General features: G+C 37.0%; 1 protein-coding gene across 2 annotated transcripts in view; it reads right to left on the bottom strand.

Moving 5' to 3' along the window:
* ZFPM2 (zinc finger protein, FOG family member 2) overlaps positions 1–27,248 on the bottom strand; it is a 458,266-nt gene that overhangs the window by 154,685 nt on the left and 276,333 nt on the right. For both annotated transcript variants that reach the window (XM_059395028.1, XM_059395029.1), the window contains one exon: positions 5,101–5,212. In XM_059395028.1, the coding sequence (XP_059251011.1) occupies positions 5,101–5,212 (112 nt within the window). The remainder of the gene's footprint in view (positions 1–5,100; positions 5,213–27,248) is intronic.

Genomic DNA, 27,248 nt, shown 5'->3' with positions numbered 1-27,248 from the left:
TTTTTTTACAATGATATTATGTTTTCATATAAAAACAAATCTGTGGTTAAGGTGGGAGTGAGGGTTCACTGATACTTTTCCATTCTTTTGATTGACAATGTTTATTCTCTTAGTACCCAAACCTAGAGAACGTGTCTACTCTGAAATGATAACTCCATGGAAAACTTCATTATTCCTTACTTGAACTGAATGAACATAGCCACAAGGTCAGCGCATCAAGGCTTAATTCTGAGTACTCAAAAACAAAAACAAAAACAACCCGAAGGAACCTATTTACTTTTAAGATGTGAGAAAGGTCACCGTACTCTGCAAACACTATGAAGTAAAGAACACCGCAGTATATAGAAAAGTCGGCCTCCGATGCGCAATAGGCATTAGTGGATTTTAGGACTTAGTGGGCAGACCTTGCTAATCCTACCCCCCAGCATCCTCTCTTTAGCTTCAGCATGGTGCTTTCCAGTCTTTTTCCATTGGAGATAAGGAAATTAGAATTATCTGGAGTCTGTTGAGAATAATGGCAAAAAACAGATGACCCAACAAGTCTGGTCCATCAATGTCTGGATGAGCTAATTACTTTCTGGAATGACAGGGGGTAGTCGAGGCAGGGAAAAAGTACATCAGATTACAATATTAATGCCAAATACTATACTTTTTTACTTTGATGAAACAAGATGATGGCAGCCTGTCACATAGCACTGATATAATATAATTTTATAATAATTATTTGATGGATACCCTGGAAATGAAAGCTATAGTTATATTTAATTTTGCTATTAGCTCACATTTAATAATACTTTAAGAAGTAAGTATGCCTCTTAAATGGGAATAGTTATACACTAAGTGGCCTATCTAACACACCATAAGAAAATGATATCAAAAATTTCACAGTCAGGGCATTTAAAAAATGCTACACGTACGCATTTTACATTCTATTTGTAAATAGGTAGTGATATGTTCTCAGATAGCCAGGTCCTATAATAATGATTCTGGCACAGAATTCATAAGTAATGTAGGTTCTTAGCTAGAAACCAAAATAAAGAAATGCAATTTTGGCTTTAGGAATTTATTTGTCATCTTCGGTGAGTACTTCTTAGACATTAGGAATTACGTTTTGTGCCTAAGTGCATGAAGTTAGCCCATCAGGCAACTAGTCCTTTGTATCTGTCAGCAGCACTTTGGTTTCATTTGGGGAACTATTTCTTCTCTTACTGGCCCATGTGGGGTTATTTCTAGTCTAAGGATGATTGTAGTCTGCCAGGGAGAGCACTGTGATTAATTGTGTCAAGGATCGGTATGTGATGCACCCTAACCAAAGCCCAGAAAAGCTGTTTTCATTGGAATTTCTGTCCTGGTAGAATAAGTCTGGAGCTTCCCACTACCTGAGGAGAATGTTTCTGAAAATGAAACCCAGAAAAGAAAGAATGGGCAGAAAACAGAGACAGTCTGGGGACAAAGTTTGAGCAACTGGATTAAGCTGTTCCTGAAATCTAGAACATTCTTAGCCTCCCAGTTTTATGACCCTTCCCCTACCCCCAACACACAGATACACACATTCTTCTTCTCTTTCTTCTTCTTTTCTTTTTTCCCTTTCTTTTCTTTTTCTATCTTTCTTTCTTTTTCCCTTTCTTTCTTCTTCTTCTTCTTCTTTTTTTTTTTTTTTGATAAGCCAATTTCCTTTGGATTTCTATCAGTTGAAAACAGTCCCAAATAATAAATAACATATATATTGTGAAAATGCCTCACACTTTATGGATGTCCAAATCAATCCTGATTAAATCTAAATCACCAAAACCTTCCAACTACAAAACACTTTTGCTTTAAGGAACCTTATCATACGTGTAAGCCTTTGAAGACAACAAACTCAGAATCCACGGGGTCCTGATAGGAGTGCTTCCTGGGGTCATATTTTCCATGACTCAGATGATCCCTAGTACAATCACAGCATATCAAGGTATTCACAGTACTCTGAGTTATAGCCTTGGTGAGCTATTCCTTCCTTCCAGAGGCAATCTGAATAGTAGGAATTAGTATCAGGCCTCTGAAGCCCACCTAGGAGAGAAGAATGAATTTACAGGAGAATTTTTCCGAGTGTGTTACCCAGAACACTAATTCCAAAGGGTGTCCACTTGAAAGGGTAAAATATATATATATATATATATATATATATATATATAGATAGATAGATAGATAGATAGATATAGATAAATAGATACAGATATAGATATATAGATGTCATATGGTCAAATGAATTAAACAGGGGTCTTACCATAGAACTTCTCAGAGTATCAGTGGCCACAGGCATTGTGAGTTTCCAATATGACAGGCAATATTAGGTCACAGGGCTCTTTTTTAAACAAACTTGGGATTGTGTATAATGCATTGGAGAGCGCTATATCATAATATATACTCTTTGTGATTTCCAGGCATAAATACCCGAGTGATTTAGAAGAATTTACTAATCATATAATAATGGCAGGGGGAAATCAGAGTCTCACAGTACAGGACATAAGGTTTGGAATGATTAAGACCCAGATTCAAATTTGACCCAGATTCAAATTTGGCTCCATTATCAGCTCTCTATGACCAAGAACAGCCATACTCTCTTTCTAAGTCATAATGGCAAACCATGTAAAAAAGAAAAAAATACTGCCTATGTCATTGAGCTGTTTGAAAGCCTCATATGGGAAGAAATTATTCAATATGTATAACTCAGACCCTAAGTTAGACAAATGCACCTTTGAAACCCACTCCAATCCTTTACTAGCTATGGCACAATGGCAAATTACTTAACCCACCTAATTCTCAATTTCACCTTTTGTGAAATGGAGTAATATATTAATTACCTCATAGGAGGTATTCAATGAAGATCAAATGAAATAAGGCCTCTACAGTACTTACTGCCTTCCCTGCTGTCTGAACCACAATGTCAATAGTTCTTAATTTGAACAATATCAGATTACTTTTTGTCAGTTAAAAAGCATTAAATAGCTAGAATTCATAGGGCTCATCATTTGAATATGTGAAATGCCTATTACAGTTTCTGACAACCACTCATCCTTTGTTTATCTGGTCAGCCATCAGTATTTATTTAGTGTTGTTTTTTTTTTTTTGGTACAGGCAGCACACCAGACCATGGATAGGAAGGTTAACGAAGACATAGTTCTTGCCCTCGGTAACTAGAGAGTAGATTGGAAAGGCAGGCAATACTAGCTAATTTATCACTTTTTCCTTTTGCCAGAAGTTAATAGCTAACTTTTCCCCTTTTTTTCTAACTTTTGTTTACTCTTTTCTTGAACCCATATAATAATGATCATAAAACACCGTGATGAAGATCAACGAGAGAAAAACATACAATCTGGTAGAGAAGTACCACAGAGCGGATTCAGCCGGGCTTAGTAATGGCGGCTCTTAGTATCTACATAATAGGCTAGTATGTAGTTGGGCTCAATGCATGCTTTATGAGTTAATTAATTAGTAACCTTCCATAAATTACTCCAAATTATTCATTGCCCGCAGACTTACTATAGAGCCAACCATGATAAAAAACACATAAACATATTCAAGTTAACGCACTCCACTGGACATGGAATTGGAATTTTACCATATTTCTTTACTTATAGGTAACAATCTAACAATCATTGCTCCCAAAAGAATGGCTGATTTAAAAATGCAATGGAGTTTGGATTATGACAAGAGAACAGCTTTTCTCTTGGTTCCTCCATATTATATTGCCATCACCAAGATAAGACACTGTATAACCAAAATTTATTCCTCATAATTAATCCTACATTCCAAGGCCTCTTTTGTATTTCTGCATTCTGGTCAACTAGTTCACTATACCATTCCCTTCTGCTTTGATAGATCATATGGACAATGTCCTGGGAAAATCACACTTTCCTTCCCACTAAAAGCTCCCACCAGCTTACCACAGGTATTTCAGGTTAGAAAAAATGAGTGGGTCCGGGACCAGCAATTATAGAAGGGAAAGCAATATAATCAGATCCTGGTGTGCAGATTGTTTTTTTAACTTGCAAATTCCCTCTTTCCGGTGTTTCAACTTTCAAAGGCTCATGGTAGTTTAAAGGCAATCCTCTTATAAGTGTACAAATTGTAATGATTATAGGAACAAGTTGTAATTGTTTCTAGCAAGTTTTTAAGAGTCTTTGATGTTATGATTAGTGTTTTATATGTTAATGTATTGATAGGGGTGCTTATTTGCTTGTTCCCTTGTATGCTTTTTATGGTTTCTAGGTTCAATGTGCAAGTAAATCTTTGATCTCAGTAGGTCTGTTTGGTTAAAAAAGAAAGCTAAAAGAAATTAAACATGAGAAGCCCAAGGTTTTGCAATATTTACGAAGAGACGCTATTAGGGATTTCACTGTAAGAGTACAGAGCTGGGGCCCATAACTTGAATGTAGAGAAAAGTGCCCAAATCCACACCACACACGAAGAGGGTCCTGTGTCTGGGAGTGCCAGCATGGACCTTCGGCTCCTTTGTAGCCAGGTTGTAGCTAGATGACAGGTCTAGGCTGATGTCACACTGTGCAAATCAAAGGCAAAACTCTGCAAGCCATCGGTTTCCTCTTCCCCTGTTTGCCTCCTGCCCTTCAGAAATCACCATGGGGAAGAATTCTCGGTCTTTGTGGTGTTTCACTTTCAGCTATCCTCATCACAAGTGATTTCAAGGAAGGGGCTGGAATGCAACGCCTCCTGGAGCAAGCACCTTGACATGGATTGCTAAATTTCAAAAGGAATTTACTTTCTGTAGATAATGTCTCAGAGGGAGGAACCTGGGATCGCCTCAAACTGGCCAGCAATAAAGCTAACAGCAAAGAAGGTACCAGTCACGCCACTCAAATACAGGGTTAGGTAACTGTGTGCAGGGCTAAGTCATTAATGGTATACCACTTTCTGTCTTATCCTGTACAGAAAAAGCCCAATAGGCTCTGCTGGAAACGCAGGTTAGAGAGATTCTTGAAGGAAAAAGGAAGAGAGTGGATCACGTTTCACTCTGCATTCCCATTCTAGCTCACTTGGTGCGGGCGGCCTTGCTCAGCTTCCAAAACTTGCAAAGAGAGAGAGAAAGGATCCTGCATTTACCTTTGCTGTACACAATGCAGTTGTTTTTGCTGTCTTCCACTCCTTGCCAGGTCACATCCAGCAGCCACTTGGGACCAGCCGTCAGCACCATTGGGACCTGAGCCTTTGTCTTCTGCAGAAAGAATGGTAACAAACAGATGCCATTTGCTTTCGTTGATTAAAAACTTGAATAATAACTGTACTAATCATTTTATTTTTACAAACAACTAAATCTCCCAAACCATAATCCAAGTCCTTATTCCCCTGTTTCATATCTTTTTAAGACGACAGAAGCTGTAAGGCTTTACTGCTTTTCCTTAATCTGAATGGTAGAATTATTATCGAGGATTTTTTTTTTTTTCCTAAATGATACCGGATCAGATCTCCAAGATTAGACAGATCTCTTGCGGCTCTGAATTATAAAGAGAATGCAGATGACTTTCATTGCAAAGAGCAGAGTGTTTAGAAGTGAACTTTAGACACATTGTACTTTACTATCAACAGGATCTCACTATTTCCTGAAACAGACAGGAAAGAATTTAAAGAATCAGGATCCATTTCAAAGCTCTATCCTGAGCAACATTTATATTAGAGTAGGAATTTCTGTCGAATGAATAATGAAATCTACCCAACCCCTCTGCTGGGTGTGGATATGTAGTCTGACGGTAACTGAAATAATAATAATGCTAATGATTCACCGTACAGTACATGGTCTCCAGAAAGACTATAAAAGAGGGATCGTGAATAAATTCCGAGGCAGAGCGACTAAAGCGTGACATCCCTCACTCTGAGAAGCACACAAAGCAGGGACACTTGTGCCCTAGTTCTAACAAAATATTTCCAGTTGTGCCTTTTAAATATAAGGCTCAGAATGTTCATCCTTTTAGGCTGTTTGGCATCCAAATTATTTGTCTTTAATTACGTTAAACGGGGCAGGAAGTAAACTGGGGAGGAGACAAGTGAGCTTTAGCAAGACTGTTGTTTCCGGATGAGTCACAGTGAACCGGCATTCAGACTTTTATCACCCACCAGACCATGTCTGTATATCAAATATCACAAAACCACAACACAGACTACAATGCAAGTGTCTCCAGGTAATTTCTGAACTGAATCTTCACCTAGATATGATCCTGCCAAAGAGATCTCAGCTCCTTTTGGAGACTCTGCCGCAAATTTCCCAAATTGGCATTAATAAGTATTCACTTGAGGAGTTCCACGTAATCTGGTTATTTCAAATCCCTCAGGAATCTGGAAAACCCATTTCACCCGCTGAATGACAACAATGATAGCGTCTGAGACACGGATCTATTGTTAGCTGCAAACCCATATTGACAACTAGCCATAAGATAAATGTTAAGTCATTTCCTGAAGTATCAATTATATTATAAGAGGTAGAACAACCATAAAACATACTGTTTAATGAAAAAAAAATCAACCATGATGAATAAATTAAAAAAAAAAGAAATCTGAAAAAATATTTCAAATGTTGAAAGAGATGGCAAAACAGATGGTGAGAAATACTAGCCTACAATTTTTTTTTTATATTCATATTTTGATTCATTTCAAATCTTAATTTTTCAACTACATATCTTAATATTTGGCAAACATTTATCTGGTGCTTTACATGTTCAGAGAAACTTTCCTAGTAACAAACTTTAGAAATCGTTTCTGAAAGGACAGTCTTCTAAGGATGGTTAGGTGAAAGCCCTAGAGGAAAGAAGCAATTTTATATTACATCTTTTTTTAACAACAGGCAAAAATGATATCAAGTTATCTTTATGGTTATTAGTCTGAGTGACCATTTTTATTTCCGTTTGAAAACAGAATTGAGGACAAGCAAGCTTCTTCGATCTGAAATGATAATGACCCATAGCCAATTAAATATTAGGTCTTAATTATGCATTTGCCAGCTTCTCTTACTACCAGAGAAACAGGTAAATCCACAGATGAGGGTCAGCAGGTCTCTGAGCAGTACGCAGAACAAGTCACAAGAGAGAGCACACCATTTTGATAAACCGGCATGTAGAAGATTTCATGGTCTTATTGCTAAAACCTTCTCTCTTCCACTTTTAAAGAACAGAATTCAACGGCAGACACCTTCCCCATGTCTATTGTACTGTTATTTCATGGGAAAGACATGCCTTTTATTAAATCTGCATGCTCCATGGTTCTTAGAGCCACAAAAATTTCTGCACAGTAGATCAGCTTTTATAATTTTCCACAGATAATATGAAAAATAGATATTGATCACTTAAGTTCTTTAGGGACTCTTTTAGTGTAAAGCAAATCAATTGATTTTGTTGTTACTATAATCTTCTGTTCATTTATGAACATACAAACCACCTCCATCGTGGTCCTCTGATTGGTGCTCGGAATATGAGGGCATCTTTTTCGGTGAAAGATACAGATACGTAAGAAAAAGTTTAATATAATGCAAAAAGTAGCATGATAAGGAGTATGAAGTCATGTGTAAATTGTTCTGGGGTTAATGCAAGGCAAGAGAAGCATATTTTGAAGGACCTTTTCAAACCAGGCAAAACCTTTCATGCTTAAATTTCTAGGCAAAGGAAACCAGTAAAGACAGTTTAACTAGGAAGAATATGGTGCTACTACGTATGCTACTTGTGCAGGGACTTTCTTAGACACTTTCCTGACTTATTTAGTCTTCATGTCCATTCTCAGATAAAAAACAAACAAAAACCAAAAACCAGAACAAATAAGCAAACAAAACCCTGCAATTCAAAAGATTAATAATTTCTTCTAAGGCAAATAGCTGGTGAAAGTAGGACCCCATTTCTATGTGTAGCTCCGTCTCCAGCTACCACTACCCCTGGGGTGACCAACCATCTGAGTTTTCCTGGGACTGAAGGGTCTCCCAGGATGCTGGATTTTCAGCGCTTAAACTGGAAATTCCTGGGCAAACTGGGGAGTGACTTGTTCACCTCCACCCCTATTAGTACTACTACAGTTAAAACAATGTCAGTGGTTTACAGCTACTGAGCACTAAATGTTAGATGTTGTTCTTCCCCTCAATTATCTTTTTTGATTTTTAAACTCTAGGACTTAGGTATTAATATTTTCTCCACTTAGTACATAAGCAAATTAGGATTTGAAGGAATTAATTTTAATGATACAAATAAGACTAGTTAATTAATATCTTTTCTTAGTAGTAAGTTAGGCATCACGCCTTTTAAAACCTTGAAAACCTTTATTACACCTGGGCACAGGCAGAATCTGACTTATTAAAAAACAAGGAAAAACAATTTCTTTTACTCTAAACCAACAAAGCAAAAGCAAAAATGTAGCAAGGTCTTGCTGAAAGCTATACCCAAGCTGTAAAGTAAATAATAAGTAGATAAAAAATCTCAAGGGACCAGTTATTACAGTTTTGAGGAGGTAAGTCAATTTCTTTCTGAAGAAGTCAACTTTTGTAGAGATTGACTGACTTCAAAGAAGATTACCAAGTGTGAGAAGGAGGGAGTTATCCAGGATTATATGAAATCTACACTCCAGCAAAATCCATGAATAGAAAATAACAATAATATCCACATTGATCATTAGGTTCACTTTCCCCTGTCTCTATCATAAGGACTCATACAAGTTTAGACTGTTAAGAGCTGGAAGCAACTTCAAAGTTCAATGAGTTTAATTCCCTAATTTCACAAATAAAGAAAGTAAAGCCAAGATTTTATTAGCATCCTACAGAGGATACAGTTGGCACAATATGTTGGGAAAGAGAGTAGATATAAAAGTTGTGATAGACAAAGAAACAACCCCTAATGGTGTCCATACTCTAATTCCTTGGAACCTGTGACTATGTTACCCTACTTGGGGAAAAGGATTTTAAAGATGTGATTAAAATTTATGACCATGAAATGGTGAGATTTTCCTAGATTATCTGGATAGGCCCCATCTAAATACAGGAGTTCTTATAGAAGAGAAAGTCAGATCAGTAGATCAAAGAGATTCTATATGAAAAGGATTCCATCTGCCTTTGTTGCCTTTGAAGATGGCATAGGGAGGCTATAAACTCAGGAACACTGTGAGGTCTGGAAACTGGGATCTCAGTTCTGCAACCTCAAGGAAGTGAATTCTGCCAGCAGCTGAGGGTGGGAAAGGTATCCTCTCCTAGAACCTCCAGATAGGAACGCATCCTGCTGACATCTTGATTTTAGTCTAATGACATATATACTGGATTTCCGATCTATAGAACGGATAATTTGGGTTATTTTAAACCATTAAATTTATAGTAATTTGTTTCAGCAGCAATAGAAAACTAATACAAAAGGTATTGGAGCTTACCAACTTACAGTCAAATAAAAAGAAAAAAAGACTTAAAGTTCCTTATCAAAAGTACTCAAAAGCGTGAAACAGCTTCTTCTTTGTTGGAATAACATCAAATCTACATTGTCATTCCACAGTCATTAGATATGTTTACTGTTCTTGTCTTCAAGTACGAAAATATACACAGTGGTGTATAATGTCCACTTCTACAATTCAGTATTCAAAATATTTCATGATTCACCATTGGCCACTTCTACAATTGAGTATTCAAAGTATTTCATGATTCACCATTGGCCTTACAGTTGGGATGGAACCAAAAGGACATTACCATTCTTGGAATCAGATGGCTTCAGTCTGAATCCCACTATGTGCTGTGGGCTGGCTCTGTGACCGGAAAACCACTTCAACTCTAATGGCCTGAATTTCAGAATGCACATCTGCCAAATCATTTTTATCTTAAGGAAAGTCATCTAAAGCAACCAGCATGATGTTTGGTGCACTGCAGATGCATGTCAAACTCTTGCTGAATAGCTACATAAATAAGCAAATTAAAAATGCTCAGAATCATTTACTGAATCCTTCCTATTTCTCAGGTGCTGGTCATGTTTGTAATTATGCACATAAAAGTCAGGACAAAAGCTCTTAAGTTTCCAATTTAAACCTGATGGTAGTCACCAGGGCTATTGATCAGCTGTTTCCAGCTCTCTGCTTTCCAGATCGCTTTTGAAGTTAGGGGTGGCCATAGGACTTCCCTGGACCAATGAAACTGAACAAGAGATGGCTCTGTCACTTCCACAGAGATGCCGTAAGAGCCAATGGACTCTCCATCATGCCTTGCTTTTGCTGAAGTGATCGTGGAAGCCTGTAAGGAGGAAGCCCTGGGAATCACAGCAGTCACGTAGCATGATAAGGAAAGAAACTTCTTTCTTTATGTACGAAGTCGCTGTGGCAGTAGAGCTGCTTGCAACCTCAGCAAAACCTAGCTTATCCTCACTTATGCAAAGGTTTTCTTCATTTTTTTTTTTTTTTCTGTATTTAATAGCCCATGGGGTTTTACAGGTTAAAGTTTGCAATTCATATCTAGGCAGTCTTTTTCAGGAATAAATCAATTCAAGGTATATAACAAGAGCCCTGAGTTTCAGTTAAACTGGCATGTTTCAGAAAGAAAAAGAAACAGTGTGCACTTTTGAGGCTCCGCATTGTAAGCTGGAAAAATGTGCACTCCTGGACACTGTTTGAACCCAGAGTTTCATGCTTCGACAGCCTACAACTAGACAAACTTGACAAGGACAAAATGGGTCAAAAGTGTCATTTCTTAGGAATAATTAGAATCATCTAATGTGGATAAAAGAGGTCAAACCAGCATCCACTTCTCACTAACCTTTGGAGTTACTGGACTGACAAAGGAGGTAGCCTTCAATAAATGTTTATACTCAAGCCAAAAGGTTAATGGAGATAAAAGTAGACAGCCCAAAGGTAAAGCACAGAGGATAATTCTAACCCAAGAAACCGGTGACATAATGCTATCTTAGGGATTCCAAGTTTTGCTGGAAATATTTGTTGAGGATTTCCAAAATGAGGCTTAAGAAGAGCTAGAAGTCTTAGGAAAATCTGACCTATGAGAAGAACCTGACTTTGCAGCCTTTTAAAAGAGCTAGAAGTGTCACTTGATGGAAAAATTGGCCTCCATTGACTTTAGTTGAGGAAATATAACGAAATATCATTAGAAAATCTCAAGCCAATGCCATGAGATGTGGTTTGATGCTGATAAAAATGCTCTCAGTATGTTGACTGGGCAATAGGTGAAGAGGGCCAAAGTCTATTTGGCGAAATTCATAGCTGTTTTAACAATTCATTGCTGTCCTATTCTCTCAGCTATAAAAACGTATTTGAGAGTAGGCATAGAAAATTTTCCAAATTATTGTGGACATTAGATTTATATAGTTAGAACCAGAAAAATGGCCAATCTCCTCCAACTGAATTATTGTCTACATCTAATGAAAAAAGGGTACTGTATGTGATTTGACCTTGTACTTTATACTACACTGTAAAAGTTTCGGTTAATATCCAAGCAGTTCTCCACATTGGAATTGAATTCAAACACAATCTGGTAGTCCCAAAAACATTGTATCACTCTCCCTTTAACTCTGTGAAGTCTCTAGTGACAGTGAACTTGAATCTAGAAATTCTCTTTACCAAAAACCTATCCTAATCCTATCCAGCCTATCCTAAGCATAATAACTTAAAATCTTGGACTACCAAGAATGGGAAGAAATGTCGAGTAATATAACTTGAGGCCCTACACAACTGTGTTTTCAGTAATTCTGTGCATGGCCCATAGGTCTCAACATTACTGATTTGACAGGAACTATAAAACCTTTAGTAAGGGTGTGCCTGGCAGGCTCAGTTGGGGGAGCACGCAACTCTTGATCACAGGGTTGTGAGTTCGAGCCTCACACTGGGTTGAGAGCATACTTTTAAAAAATCAACAATTAAAATCTAAAAAAAAAAAAGATTGAGAGAGAGAAAGCATTTAGTATGATGTTTTCCACCTAATAAAACCGGGCTTTTTAGTAAATATCCTTTAAAAAGTTATATAGGACATCATGCAAAATATTTGAGCTTGATGCTACAAAGGCCGAGATTTTTTTTTTTTCTTTCGAAAAATAGAAGATCACTTTAAATTACAGAAACAGACTAACTCTATTCCATGTGGTCTTGCAGGGTCAAGATTAACTGTGTGATGATATGAAAACAGGTTCTTAGCAATAACACCTAAGTATTCTCCATGTCTAATGAATGCCAGACGTTATTCAGACAAGACTAAGTGTATCATGTGTTTCTATTAAAGTTATGTGTTTACATTTAAAAATGAATGAAACAGCCACTGGAGTACATTGAGGTATGCCTTGGGCGAGAGTTGACATCTTCCTTTTGTTTATTGTGTCTAAAAATGAGAGAGAGAGAGAGAGAAGCAGAGAGATGGAAAGACAGAGGTGTGCAAACAGATTTAAAGAAGTAACTTCTAGGGTTCCTGGCTGATTCAGTTGGAAGAGCATGAAACTCTCAGTCTTGGGGTCTGAGTTTGAGCCCCATACTGGGTGTACAGATTCCTTAAATGAATAAATAAATAAAAACTTAATTTTTTTTTTAAATGAAGAAGTAACTTCAGGAATTTCCCAACTGATACCAAATATTTTACCTACAATAATTCTTAAAGAAGCAACAATATTCAACTTAGTAAAAGATTATTAAATTTCCATTGCTTGAAAAAAATTGATGTGCTAGACACATTTTCAAACTCAAGTTCAAATAAAGTAAGAATAGACTTAAATTAGAAAAAATGTGAGAAGTCTAAATTGGAAAGGCATCAGTAATGTGCTTTAACAAAGACCACTACACTATACTGTTAGGCACAGAACAGATTTATGAATGAAAATCCCAGGAAGGTTTCATTAGAATAGTGTTTCTCTTAAGCACAGTTCTACAAAATATCCCTTAAGGATAGCATGAGAGTGAAATCCCAGAGAGCTTCTGCTAACAAGCGTCTTTAAGATCACTGTGGTATGTGGGATCTCAAACACGATAAGAGACTTTTCAAAAACAAAATGAGTGTGAAATAAAATGATAGAATTCTTGGCTCCTATATCCATACTCCTTATGTCAAAGACAGTTTTATCTCTATGAACCAAAAATTTAAATAATCATTATCTCTGAGGTATATTTGCTTTTAGTTCTCAAAATTATGGAAACCCATTATCGCAACATGAGTCACTGCTTAAATAGAGGAATTTCAGTGTAAGAAATAATGATCTTTTAAGAATGTGAACACAAATAGTTCCATATATCCAGGTCATTAAAATAACCTCTTTACTTCCCCCCCGCCCCCCAAAAAAAAGATTATTTCATGATAGTTAGGAAAAGAATATAAAATTATTTAAGAATACTCACATTAAAGATACAGATATTTCATTTTTTAAATGGGAGAGTCTCTAAGTGAATAATAAACATCCAAATTATCCAGATATTTATTATACTTTCAGTTTCAAAAAAAGAATAGATTCATTTCTCTTTCCCTTTTGCCAACTCACTCCCACAGTCTCATCTGTTCTCCACATATATTTGGCTCCGAAGAGGAACTACTCCCTGCAAGCTGGCAACCATTAACTTCAACCTTTTATTTTATACAGTTCTGAAAGTCACAGAGTGTTTAAGGAGTGTTGTTTTGCTCCTGGCAGAATTTCTGGGCTTGCACCTAGTGCAATGTGCAAAAGAGTGTCAGCACCGAAGTCTTGGGAAGGAAAAAGTAAATTGTTCTTGAATATCCTTCCTCACATAAACCTGTGGCGGGGTTCAGGGACCCGGAAAGCCATGATCCCAGCTGAGCGGCCTGGGGCCAATCACTTAACCTCTCTTGGTCTCATGTTTCTCCTTTGTAAGATGATCTCCAGTGTCCTTACAGCTTGACAATAACATCATGAGGCTTTCTACCACAGAACTGTTGTCAAGTCTGAACTCAAATCTTGAGTGTGAAGAAGATATTATGAAAATTCAACATACCAGCTTACACTTACTTGAGGAAAGGGTACTTTTTATTTTATTATTATCATTATTATTATTTATTGCTAAAGCAGTAAATAAAGTCATCTAATTTACTTTACCTCGGAATATTAATACAAGGAAAATAAGTAGGGTCAGAGAAAGTGGTGTGGTCAAAATAAAAATGTTAGCATGAAGAATTACACAGAGCAGGTAACAGATGTACATAAACACATTCAACTATCGATGACCTATTTACACATTAAAAAAAAAAATAGTGGTCAATTCTATTCAGCAGTCTCTTTTTGAGATTTACCCCAAAGGCATTCTGTGGAAGAAAGAAAAAGCTCTATCCTGCACAAAGTCATCCTTCGATACGGAGATAGGTCTGTCCCTCATGAATTAATTCACTGCAGTATGTAATGAATCTTTTGGATACCTTTTAAACTGTCTCCTTATTACCATTTGAGCCAATCTTAATATCAGCCCTTTCCCTCCAAAGAAAAAAGGGCAATCCTGATATTAACAATATAGTCAATTTTAAAACCAAATGTAAAAGGTTTTTTTTTCCCTTTTCCTGCCAAAACATTACATGTTCTGGTTTCATGATGCGTACCTTTATTTCCATCTGTAACTATATATGATTAAGAACTCCCCTATATTTTGAACTTGAAATATACTTGATATTTGAAACCGATGGTAACAGTCTATGGCAAAATGGAAGAATGGGAATGAGAAAGGCATCTCCTTCCAAAGAAGAAAAAGAAAAACGATGGCATTGTTAAACCATACAAGTAGGTGCTGTGATAAATATAGCAGCTTTTGGGAAAGCAGATTTTCATGACACAAGTTATTGAGCAAAAGCTTCAAAGCTTGGCAGTCTAGCTGGCAAAAGCGTGAAGGTGCCACAGACAGACGAGTGGAACAAAGCTTATCTAATCTGTGAGACATTCTAATAACGAGATTATTGCAAACACTTAAATTAAGTATCTAAAGGAAGACTCTGACCACGATAGTAGTTTTTGATATTTTTTTCCCCCAAAATCAACAGATGTAGAAGGACTCTACTAATTCTGTCCGTCCAGGGAATAAAAGTCAAGGGCCTAGTCACTGGGTGTGGTCTTCCCTTCAGGGTTGGGATGAAGAGACTACCTTGCTTTCCTTGGAGAAAAACAAGCAGAAGACATCTCTGACCAATGAAACAGGTTCACCTCTATGTGCTCCCAGTGCAGGGGGACCTTTGTTCAATATGGCTGTGGATGTGGGGCGACTAAAGGTGCATGCTCTGGAATCAGAACCAAATGAGATAAAACTTTATTAATACCACCCCTGGACAAAATTCTCAAAACGTATTCTTCACAAAAGGAATGGAAATATGAATAAAAGCATTGATGCATATGCTAGAAAGAATATTTTTTAAAGATTTTTATTTATTTGAGAGAGAGAGCAGGGCAGCAGGGTTGGGAGAGGGATAGGGAGAGAATCCTCAGGCAGACTCCCCTCTGAGCAGGGAGCCCAATGCAGGGTTTGATCCCAGAACCCCAAGGTCATGACCTGAGCTGAAACCAAGAGTTGGATGCCTAAATGACTGAGCCACCCAGGCACCCCTAGAAAGAATATTTAAATAACGTTAACAGAACACAATAATGCATCTATAAACACTTAATGACTAAGTGCAAATACCAGGGGTTAAATTCTGCATGTGGCTTCACGTGTCTGATTTTAAAAGTTAGACCAAATTGGTTTACATTGTCCAGATATGGTTTTTGCCATATAAATAATATAAATTTATGTATAAACATTCTAATTAGTAATGACGATCACCATTATTTTGGGATAACTCTATGCCTTTCTATTTTGAGAGACTTATAGAGGTTATTCTGCTTTTAAAATAATCACTTTTTTACTTTACTAGAAATTAGGTTATTCCAATAAAGCTGTATTAAATATCTACAAAATATAAAACTCTTAAGAATAGAATGATGAAAGATGAGCTATACCTCCTCTAGATGTTCACAATGTATTGATAATAAAAATGCCTAAATGACATATGCATAGATTATTTAAACAAATATTTATAGTCAAGCTCATGATATGTCAAATATATGACAGATACATTCAGAAATCTCAATGCATATTTGATGGTCCATGACCAAATGACAGCATAGAAATAGATCGAGAAGTGGCTAACAGACTCATCTTAAGGGATCTTTGTGCCAATTTAGGATTACACTATGATTCTGAAGTTAAAAATACTAAGGCTTTCTCCAATATCCATTGAAAATCTATAAAATAGAGCTTATGTTTTTAGTAGTGACATCTAAAACCCAGTGATAAATCTTTCATATTTATAGCAGGGTTTAAGCCATACACTTTGACTTCTAGCAACATCAGTTTACTATATATCCATTTAATTATTATTGCTACTAAAGTATATCAAAATATATTGATAAAACATTTCAAAAATAGAAATATTTTATGAAATGTAGCCAAGATAAATTATGTATATATATATATGTGTTATCTTAAGAGTGTAGGCATTATCACGCTTAAAATGTTTTATTAATCGTCAAATTTTAAAACTTGTTCTTTGATGCCAAGCTGACAAAACCTGTATCACGTCTCCATCCTAGGGCAAGTTACTTAACGACTCTGTTTCTTCATCTCTAAAATAAGTATAATGCAAGTATTTATCCCATACAATTATTGTGAGGATTAAATGAGTTAATGTCCGTAATGAGCTGAAAGCAGTAACAGGGATGTTATTCTATGCAGTGTTTGGCTTATGTTTTTAATATTCCTAAAGAAATTTGTTTCCATTGAAATGCAGAATTTCCAGTAAAACAAGAATTTTGGCTGGGTGGAAGAATGACACATTACCCTGTTACATGATTTATATTTCATTAAGTATTAACTATGTGCTAAAATTCTAGGAGCTGCCTTACTTTTTGAATTGATTTTCACAATTCCACTATTATGTCAATTTTGCACAGGTAAAAACAGATTCTAAAATATTGAACAACTTGTTCAAATTCACATTGTGGAAACTGCCTTAACCAGGAAATGTTTTCTATTTTTCTCTTTGGAAATCTGTAAGAAACAAAATTCTTTCCAGTGTTAAAGCAATAAGAATCTTCTTAGAAATTGTGTTAAATATCAATTCTTCATGTTCATGAAAACTAGCTTAAATGATCTTCATGAGTCAGTGGTTAGCAGTGGTTCTGTATTACATTATGCATGATTCTTAGCCGTACTTTGTATAGGCTAATTGCTTGGTGCCTCATTAATAACCTTCAGGGTTTTCCGAGCTGTGAAATTTATAGGTTTGTAGTGAATTATTTCTCACATTTGCACAGTTTTGGGTCTTAAAAGTCTAGCTGAGACACTAAATATCAATATCGGGCATCAAGTGGGTAAAAGAGGAACAGAACGAAACATTGCCTAGTTCATGACATTAAAAATATTGGAGAATAGGTAATATTTTTAAGATTTTTATTTTTGTGACTACAGGCATTTTTATACCTGTAGAAATGTTTATACCTTAACAATGGATAAAAAAATAGCTTATATAAACATTTCCAATCATAAGCAGAATTCATGATGAGATCTGAAGTGTCTTCAGGCTAAAATCCACTCGGTTCAACACTGATCACACAAGAACAAATGAAGAATAGATTTTCTTGGTATTCACCTGGTCAACAGAATAGAGCCTCAACACAATACTTCACAGAGAGGCATCCATGCACACTCTGGGCTACAAGGCAGTCCAGCCAGGCCTTCATGCCTGACTGGTCGATTCCACTCTTTAGAATCTCTAGATGCACCCACGTAAGGAACTTGAACTGCCTTGTATAGTCTTGGCTCCCTGATTGGGGCCTGGGGGTGGCGGGGAAGTCTCCACATAAAGAAATATCTCTGTTTGGGTTTAGTTAGCATGTTCCCCAGCTTAAACTGGGCTGCTCACAGGTGGACTGAACCAAAACATAATCACAGCAGTTCTGCCTGCCAACAGAAGTTCAAAGTCAAACTGGGAAGTTTAAGAGGAGCTTCAGTAAAAACCGTTGGGTAGAAATAGAGGAGAGTTGGGAAAAAAAGGTAGTTCTTTTGAATCAGTGGGTCTGAAACTAGAGTTCACTTGTAATTCAAATATTGTTCATGGCATATGGTATTTTTCTTCAATGTGATAAGCACCATGAGGCAAAGGAGCAGGAACCTCAGTTCATATACTACAGACTTAACAGACAGGCAGTTAACACAGTGGCTAACAGCATGGGTTCCAGAGTCAAACTGCTTAAGTTTAAATTCAACCTTTGCTACTCATCTATGGTGTGATCTCGGTCAGTAAACTCAACTTCTCTGTGTATCACTTGCTTCATCTGTAAAATGAAAATAATAACACATCATGGGGCTGATGTGATGTGAGATAAATTAATACTTATAAGTCATTTACACTGATACCTGGCAAATAGTAAGTGTTCATTTATAATTATTAGGTATACTGATTTAAAAAAATGGAGAAAAACTCAAGAATAGCTAAATATGTATAAAAAGCCTTATGCCTATTTAATTTAATTTTATCTGTCCAGACACAACAAAATGATTAATATAGGATACTACACATACATAAGAGATTTTACTATTTTAACCAATCTTTTTACTTCTTAACTACTCACTAAATTGGCTAGTGGCGAGACAATCATACCACTAGTAGCACAATGAAAAGATTTTAATGGCGACTTAAGGTTACTTGAATAAAATCTAACCTTGTATGATGAAAAGCTCTACATACTGCTTATAAAATAATTTATTCTGTTGAAATTATTCTGAATTTTCTACCTACCATTTTTACTAGTGCCTACAAGATCTAAAAATTTGCTTGTAGGGCATCTGGGAAATAATTTGAAAAGACTCTGGACATTGAGCTCTTAATTATGCCATTCCTCTGCTTTGGACTCTAAATTGGGAATTTCTGAGCTAGCTCAAAAATTTTAAATAGTGTAGTTTTCTCTCATACCACGCACTGGAACAAAGTCTTAAATGTAACTATCATAATTTAAAGTGCTTAGTTCAAATTTTAAATATATTGTCTCATCTGTCAAAGACAACCAAACCAAATGAAACACAAAGCAAAATCTCCCATGATTACAAAGTCTACGACCTTTTCCTGTGTAATTTCTGTTTCATGCTATAGCACATGTCAGTTACATATATATATTCAAAAATGACCTGTGAATTCACTAAATTTTTGTTTTAAAGATTTATTTATTTATTTATTTATTTATTTGACAGACAGAGATCACAAGTAGGCAGAGCAGCAGGCAGAGAGAGAGGAGGAAGCAGGCTCTCCGCAGAGCAGAGAGCCCAATGTGGGGCTCGATCCCAGGACCCTGAGATCATGACCTGAGCTGAAGGCAGAGGCTTTAACCCACTGAGCCACCCAGGTGCCCCTGAATTCACTAAATTTACATTTGACTTAAGTTTTGTCTCCAAGTGGCTGGATTACCTTGGTCAAAATACATTACTTCCCTGAGCCAGAGCCTTCATTAATAAAGGAAAAAACCAGGACTTCCAGACTCGTAGAGCACATTCTGGTTCTAGGACTTCACGTACTCCAATTAGAAGGAACTCATGAATGGACTTGTCCAGTGTTACACAGCCTTTTAAAATCTATGCTATCCTTACTTGATGTCAAAAACAGATTCATGGTGTCCTTTAATATTAAGTAATTTAAATAAGCACAATGGCTGTAAATACATTAGAGAAGTGATACAAGGGTTCCTCATCCCTTAAAACAGATACAGAGCCCCTTCAACAAATCCACATACTTCCACACATACTCTTTGGTGAGGCTCCACTCCCATAACATCTGAGAATCACAAAATAAGGTCACTGATTCCCAAATTATGATTTTCCCTAATTCAAGTCTGCAAGAAAGGAAAGGTTAAACTACAAACTCAAGTACAGTTTGCTCTGCCCCCCGACTTATGCAGAAAAAATGCCTTATTTACGGCTCTGTCTTCCATGTCTTTGAAACTATACACCCCAGGTAAGACATAGCCTGAGTATATATTTCCATGTTGTGCTATTACAGACTAATCCAAATGTCAGTTTTTAATAACCTTGAATCTAGGTTTTTTTTTTAAGTGTTATTATCCTTCACAGTGTTGTAGATAGCATCATTATTACCATATGCAGGCATGAATACTTTGCAATCGGTGATAAGGGCACAACGTGTAAGATACACAGACCAACTTCATTTTTGACCAAAGTCACACTATTCTATAACATATGGAAGAAAGGTTGGTAGTTTTACACTAGACCAGTTTAAACGACACCAAAGTAAACTCAATGATAAAGCCAGTTGATAGTAAAATCTCAAGCACGAGAAATGGCACGATGTCTGTTTTTATGACATATAATATCAAAATGTGGATTATAAATAAAATGGATAATTTTAGAGATTCCTCTCATTTAATTTCTGTGAATAGACTACACATATGTGACAAAACCAAATTATCTTGTAGTTTTCCTGTCTTAAAAGCACAGATTTGGAGAGAAAAAGAAAGGGCAGGGAGTGAAACTAATGATAAAATGAAGGGTCCAGCCGTGGGACTGGTGCACATAGAGTCCGCGTTCCAATAAGACTCAACAAACAGCTCTGATCAGAATCTAAGTGATGGGAAACAGCCTGTAGCTTCGAGATTAGCTGCTTCACACTATTTCTGAGTTAAGCCAGCACAAGTAACATCATGAATGCATAATTATAATTATGCATTAGAGTATGCATAATGATCTTAAAATCGGTAAACAAAGAAAAGACATCAGAATTTCTCAGCTATTTTAGGTATGCTGTTGCAGAAGACAAAATATGACTAAGATTTTAAGGAGGGGTGATCTTAGTGAAAGTTTTTTGCATGCAATTTACAAACAAGAAAATAACTAATGAACCAGTGTTGCTTTAAAAATCCCTCTTAGGAAATTCCACATGAACAAGTTAAAATCAAAGAAATGCAATAGAGTATTTCAAAACAGGGAGCAAGCACTTCATAGGGCTTACATTTGAAGTATTCAAACTTAGAAACAGAAATAATAATAAGGTGACAACTTGGACTTCTGATATAATTTAAAAAAATAACGCATGCCTCTAGAATTGTTTGGAAAAATATAAACAATCTGTCATTGGCTAATAAAAATAAGTGAAATAACTAAAAGGTGTGTAGGAAGTAATTAATGACAACTGGGGAATTTTGGTTTTCTGGCAAATTACTAGGTTCCAAAAGTCTAACCCTAAGGTCTAACCTGAACATGTCCAGTTGTAATGCGAAATTACTCATTTTCGGTTTTCCAAAATGAAGATGGAATTTCAATTGAAGGATAGTGTCTCTTCAACCTTGAAAGGCACTTAAGTCATGTATTAGCCTTCTATTTTTTGGGCAAGATGATTCGATATTCTGGAACCCTAATCTTTTCTCACGGTACTATTTTTACTGCTCTGCTCTGGAAGTTAGCCAAGTGCTCCACATTCCTCTTAACAGAGCCTTAAACTGAATACCCAAATCTTAACAAGAAGTGTGGGTAAGCCTCAAAATTGAGGGACTCTACGGGGACCTAGTCTATGCACAAGGTCAGAGGTCAGGAAGCCTTCGAGAGCACGGATTGTTCATCAGTGAGACAAAACAGATGTCCACCAAAGCTACCTGGAGCTCCTTCTGTCTTTTGGTTGTTTCTTGACCCTTCTTCCCATCAAAATTCAGAGAAACCATTCAACATTCTTTTTCAGAGTTATTTTTCCACTGATTTTTCTTAGCATCATATTTATTATTTTCTGTACCCAAAGTTCTTATATACTTAAAATTCATCAGCTTTGGATTTACAATGTTTTTGCATTTACTCCAATAATAATTATCCATGCTGCCTATAATCATATTCTCCAGGGCTCTTTTGGTTCCTCATTCCTTCCTTACTCTTCCCTTCCCTTTCTACTCCTCCCCTACGCATGCGCTCCTCTCTTTCCAATAAGGTTTCCTTTGCTGACATAGAACACTGCGGAGGAGGGTAACATCATTACTGATCTCAGTCATCATTTGCCTGTGCGTGCAACTGAACAACCAGTGGGAAATATCAAATTAATTATGCCATTTCATTTGCATAATTTTGGTCTGTACCTTGCTTTTAACTAAATTCAGTAGTCAGCTCCTCCCCCCTCTTATCCTTAAGGGATACATTCCAAGACCTCCACTGAATGCCTGAAACTGAGGATAGTATTGAACCTTATATATGTTTCTTTCCCCCATGTACATACTTATAATAAAGTTTAATTAATAAGTTAGGCATAGTAAGAGATCAATAACAATAATGAATGATAAAATAGAACTATAAAAAGTACTGTACTCAAAGTTATGTGAATGTGCGCTTTCTCTCAAAATAGCTTAGTGTACTGCACTGGCCCGTCGATGATGTGAGAGAACGAAATGCCCATGTGATGGGACAAAGTGAGGGGAGTCACCCAGGCCCTGCCATGTAGCATTTAGGCTATTACTGACCCTCTGACATTATGTCGGAAGGAGTTTCATCTGCCTGTGGCCCTCAGTTGATTGTGGGTAACTAAAACCATGGAAAGAAAACTGAGGGTAAGGGGGACTACATCTGAAAAGTAGGACTGACTTCAGTTTAACTCTTTCTCATTCAAACCAACAATCCACAGGTATGTACTGATGACGTCCTTTGCATGACGGCAATCCTGACCATCCTAAAGTTCACACAAGAGCAGTCATTTTGGAAATACCTGCAAGGTTTTTAATTTTGTATAATGGAAGAAAAAAAAGGTTCACAGATTGAGTGTTAGGGTCAGGATAAAAACGTCCCAAGGTGATCAGTGGCTTGGCTGAAGGGAAGTGACAGCAAAAGTGGCTTGGATACTGACAAAGGAGTTCTGAGATGGTGATGGATGGCAATTCTGCCCACAAAAGTGGGTGATGGTACGGGTTTGCCCCATGCATTTAGAAGAAGACAACGATCCTTCTTCAATGTTCCACTATTTCCCTAGGAATGAAAATTATCTCCTTCATTTCAACTTTTTGGAACATCTGTCTTTTTGACTCCATCCTGGTTCACATGCTAAAATGTTACAGACGCACAGACGATTGGAACATATAGTGACCCTGTAGAGGGAGCGCACAGGAGACAGGAAAGTTCACAGACTTTCTAATAAAGAGCCAAGTCTCAATATATTATTAGACATTTGAAAAATTCTTCCATACTCTAACCAAATATTTATAGCTTGTTTTTCTGTCAACGATCTTGTTTTATTTTTCAGTATTGTTGGAATGACATTATTATGTTGGAAATGTTAGATGACTGTGCTGGAGACATTCTTTATTCTAACCAGGAAAAAATTAGTGTGAAATGATTAAATACAGGGAATCCTAGTTATAAATGGACTCTAAAAGTTCATTTGAAAAATGTACCATTTGGAACTCAAAATACATTTTTCACCTTTACCAGTGTTTCTCAACCTAGAGGCTATAGTCCTTTTGGGGTCTTGGATATTTACAGGCATTTTTTTTCAATGTGATGTTTTCATTTTGATCCCAACACAACAAACATGAAAACAAATATACTTTTACCTTGCATGATGGCAAATCATGTCTTTTGTAGTCAAGATTTACACATGAAATATGGTAAATAGAATATTTTAATTTCCTTAACTTAGTGTTTTTCAAATGGTAGCCTGCAAATCTCTGGAAAACCTTGAACCTATTGAATTTTTTTTTTTCTTCAAAAAGAATCTATATCTTACTCAAAATGAGCAAAGAACTGGCAAAGACCCAATATTGCAAACGGTAAAGTTTCAAGGTTAGATTACAAGAAGGTTATTTAGCTCTTCATCTAGCTACACTTTAGGTATAAATTCTTGTGTCCAGGAATAAGGGTCATTTGTTAGAGGAAGGACAGAAAGGGAGGCAGGATATTTCCTTATCTTTTCTGGCCACGGGAAAAATTTTATTATGATTTGTCTTCTGCCTTCTTCCTTCTCGGTTCCTGCCTCCCAGCTTCTGAAGTCATTCCTCCCCTCCCCCCTTAAGCCTTGGAGCTTTTTTCAGCCACATCAACTTCTCAACAACAGGTCTCCATTTGAGGTACAAGTGCCCAACCTCACAAATTTCTCCATGCTCCAAAATGACCCTCTGTTCTCTTCCACCATGAAACAGACAAAAACACATGCTTCCTTTAATTCGGTGAAGCAGCTTTCGCCAAGAAAAACGGAGTGAATTCACTGGTCTTAAGGCATGGCTGATCGCTAAGGCATCGATAGACCTGCCATGACTCAGCCTTCCCCGCTCTACCACACCTTCTTCCCCCTGCCTCCCCAAGCTGAGCAGTCTTTAAATCTTCCAAGTTTTTATTTGTTTGTTCATTTTGTTCTAAAATCTCTCCAGTCGCTCTCTTGGCTAAATATCGAAGACTTGCTGAATGGCAAAGGTGGAACTCTGGGCATTTTTAAGTTAATATAATAAGCAGAAGTCAGTCAGATGCTGCCCTTAAATAATGTATAAACTCAGTGGCTGCTGGAGCCTGACGTACTGACTTTTGAGATGTTCTGAGGAGGCTCACTGGTTCCCAAGTTACTACCATGGAACAGGAATGAACCACGCTCCCCAGAATTGTGTTCTTCTTGTTTCACAGAGTAATTTCTGAAGCTGCTGAACTCTGGAAGCTCCATGTGTGCATCATGGCCTCACTACGTATCACTTGTCACTAATTGGCAGCAGCTGCCCCAGACAGAACGGGTCTTGGCAAACAGACTGAATGTTTTTCTCTGCCCTTAGGAAATCTGTCTCTCCAGGTGAGGTTTGAGACCATGTGAAGAGCAGTGTGTCAAGTGTGTTTCCCTGCTGTTTGGCCAATGGATAAATTAAGGACCTTACATTTTATAGTTACTGGTCCACTCTTCCAGACATTCTGAAAATAAGCACTTTTCAAACACGTTACAGGTATGCGTGTGTGTATGTATGTATGTATGTGTATGAGTATATATGTATATATATATATTTTTTCTTGTTTCCCCACTTCCTGACCTAAGGGCCACATAGCACTTAATCTGCAACAAAAACAGACACATCTCTGAGAGCTTAATACAATTTGGCATGAATACCGAGGTGGATGCCCAGTTTCTCAGAGCATTGTTCGCCAACGTTATCCGCTGGATTCGGATTCACCCTTAAAAATGGGGAACCCTGACTTGTTTTCACTAAAAGTTTAAGGGAAAGATGCTGACCTTCATTATTTTAACTTTTCAGGGAACCCCGTTGCCCCTAGAGTTCCGATATCAGTGATTTCCCAGAACCCTGGACCACCGGTGACATCATTTTTAATGTTTTGCTCTTCTTTACAATATTATAAGAATGAATCTTATTCTGTTTTTAATCACAAGTCTTATCCAACAATCAAGGCAGGTATATAATAAGCTAAGCTACTCTGTAAATCTAAACATTCCCTACAAATGGAAAAGATACAGCCTGGGCTCTCTGATTGTTACTAAGGCGACTATCTAAAATGAAAATCTGATTAACCCTTTTGCTGCCTGGAACCACCCATGTACCACGTTAGCTGACTTCCCTGCACTTATCTCTTCTTTTTCCCCCTCCAGAAATTCATAATTGCATTGCTCCACAGTAGTTATGCTCTGGTTATCCTATCTGAGAGGACTGTGATGGGTGGTAGTCCCATCTGGACAGCTGAGTGGGGTGGCTGCCTCATCATGAGGAAACAGACATTGAAACAGAGGGCACATGATTTGCTGCTTATTTTAAGGCATCAGTTTGATGAAATCCTTGACAACATTAAAGGATTCCCATTCAATAAATAGCAGAGCACTACAGTATTTTCCTTTCACTCAGGAAATAATTTGACAGTAAAAGCTGTATGTTTCACAAACATATTTTTCCTCAACTATTTTTGAATGACATTAGCAACTGTTAACATTTGCTGGGAAGAATAATATTTCAGAGCACGACACAGAATTTTAGCCAAGAACAAATATCTGTCAGGCACTCTCTATTCTCTTGGTACGGTTCAACAAAAAAGAGGATTCAAACAGCGAGGGGGCAGGGAATACGGACACGTATTTCCATGTAATTTGGACAACAGGAGGCTATACCCTAGAAATTCATTAATGACTACATTTTGAAAACTAAGTCCTGTAATAAAATTACATTAAAATGTCTGTACCTATCAAAGTGCATTATTGGCATTCGAGGTTCTTTATAAACTCCCATCCCCCACTGTTTCCATGTCCCTCCCCTTTCAGACCTTTCTAGAAGGATGTCTTGAGAGTTTTCCCCTAGTCTCTCCACTGGAGGCAAAAATGGCCCATTTGTTATTCTCTCCACCTGGCTTGATTTATTCCGTCATCTCCTGGTTAGGCCCTTCCCTCCATCCTGAATTCCCTGCCTGCTCCTCTGTACCAATTCAGACCTATCACTTCCTTCAGACCTTGTTTAGCTCTCATTGCCCTGGGGAAGCCTTTTCCAATTAACCTCCCTCCCTCCATTCACCCTCCTCGGCCCCCTCAGAATATAATTGTACTATGCCATTTTGTACTTGTTGATCCATTGCTTGTAATTGCTTTATTATTATTATTATTATTATTGTGTCCCTGCCCTTGCATCTGCTTCTATTTCGCTTGTCTACATTCTTTTCCACGTGTCCCTGTTCTTCTTCAAATAGTTCTCTAGTTTTTGGCATTTCAATAGCAGCGTCAACATATTCCACACCAGCGAGTTCATCCATAAATACTCCATGAATGATTAAAAATAGTTACTGTTCATAAATCACTTTAGCTGTCTATAGTTTTACTTCTTCATACTGTATTTTGTAAAATAACGACACGACTAGCAAATGGGTTTCAAACCGTAGTTTCGGCTCATAGCCAATCTCCTATGTCCTAGTCTTCCTTTAAATATATTTCCTCCCAGATAGTTGTAATTTTTTCTTACTATCATGTCAAAACCAACATGTCTAAAATAAAATTCAGCTTCTGTGAAAACCCAACTATCCATTTATGTTTATCTATTTCTATTAAAGTCACCAATTTTGCAAACCTGCATATTTATCTAGCTTTATACACACACACACACACACACACATATATATATACACACACACACCCTCAACTTTTACATATGATGTTGTGTAGGCAGAACTAAAAAAGTGATTAATACATTAATGAATTCTACTTTTGGTTGGGAGTTCACACAAAGTACAATGAACCCTCCTTAGAGGGATTAATCATTAAAGTCAACATGATCAAAATGTAAAAGAACTTGCAACATGTGACAGTAACC

This window comes from Mustela nigripes, chromosome 3 (genome assembly GCF_022355385.1).
Source record: "Mustela nigripes isolate SB6536 chromosome 3, MUSNIG.SB6536, whole genome shotgun sequence".
Classification (NCBI taxonomy): Eukaryota; Metazoa; Chordata; class Mammalia; order Carnivora; family Mustelidae; genus Mustela; species Mustela nigripes.
This window is presented reverse-complemented; position numbering and strand designations above follow the sequence as displayed.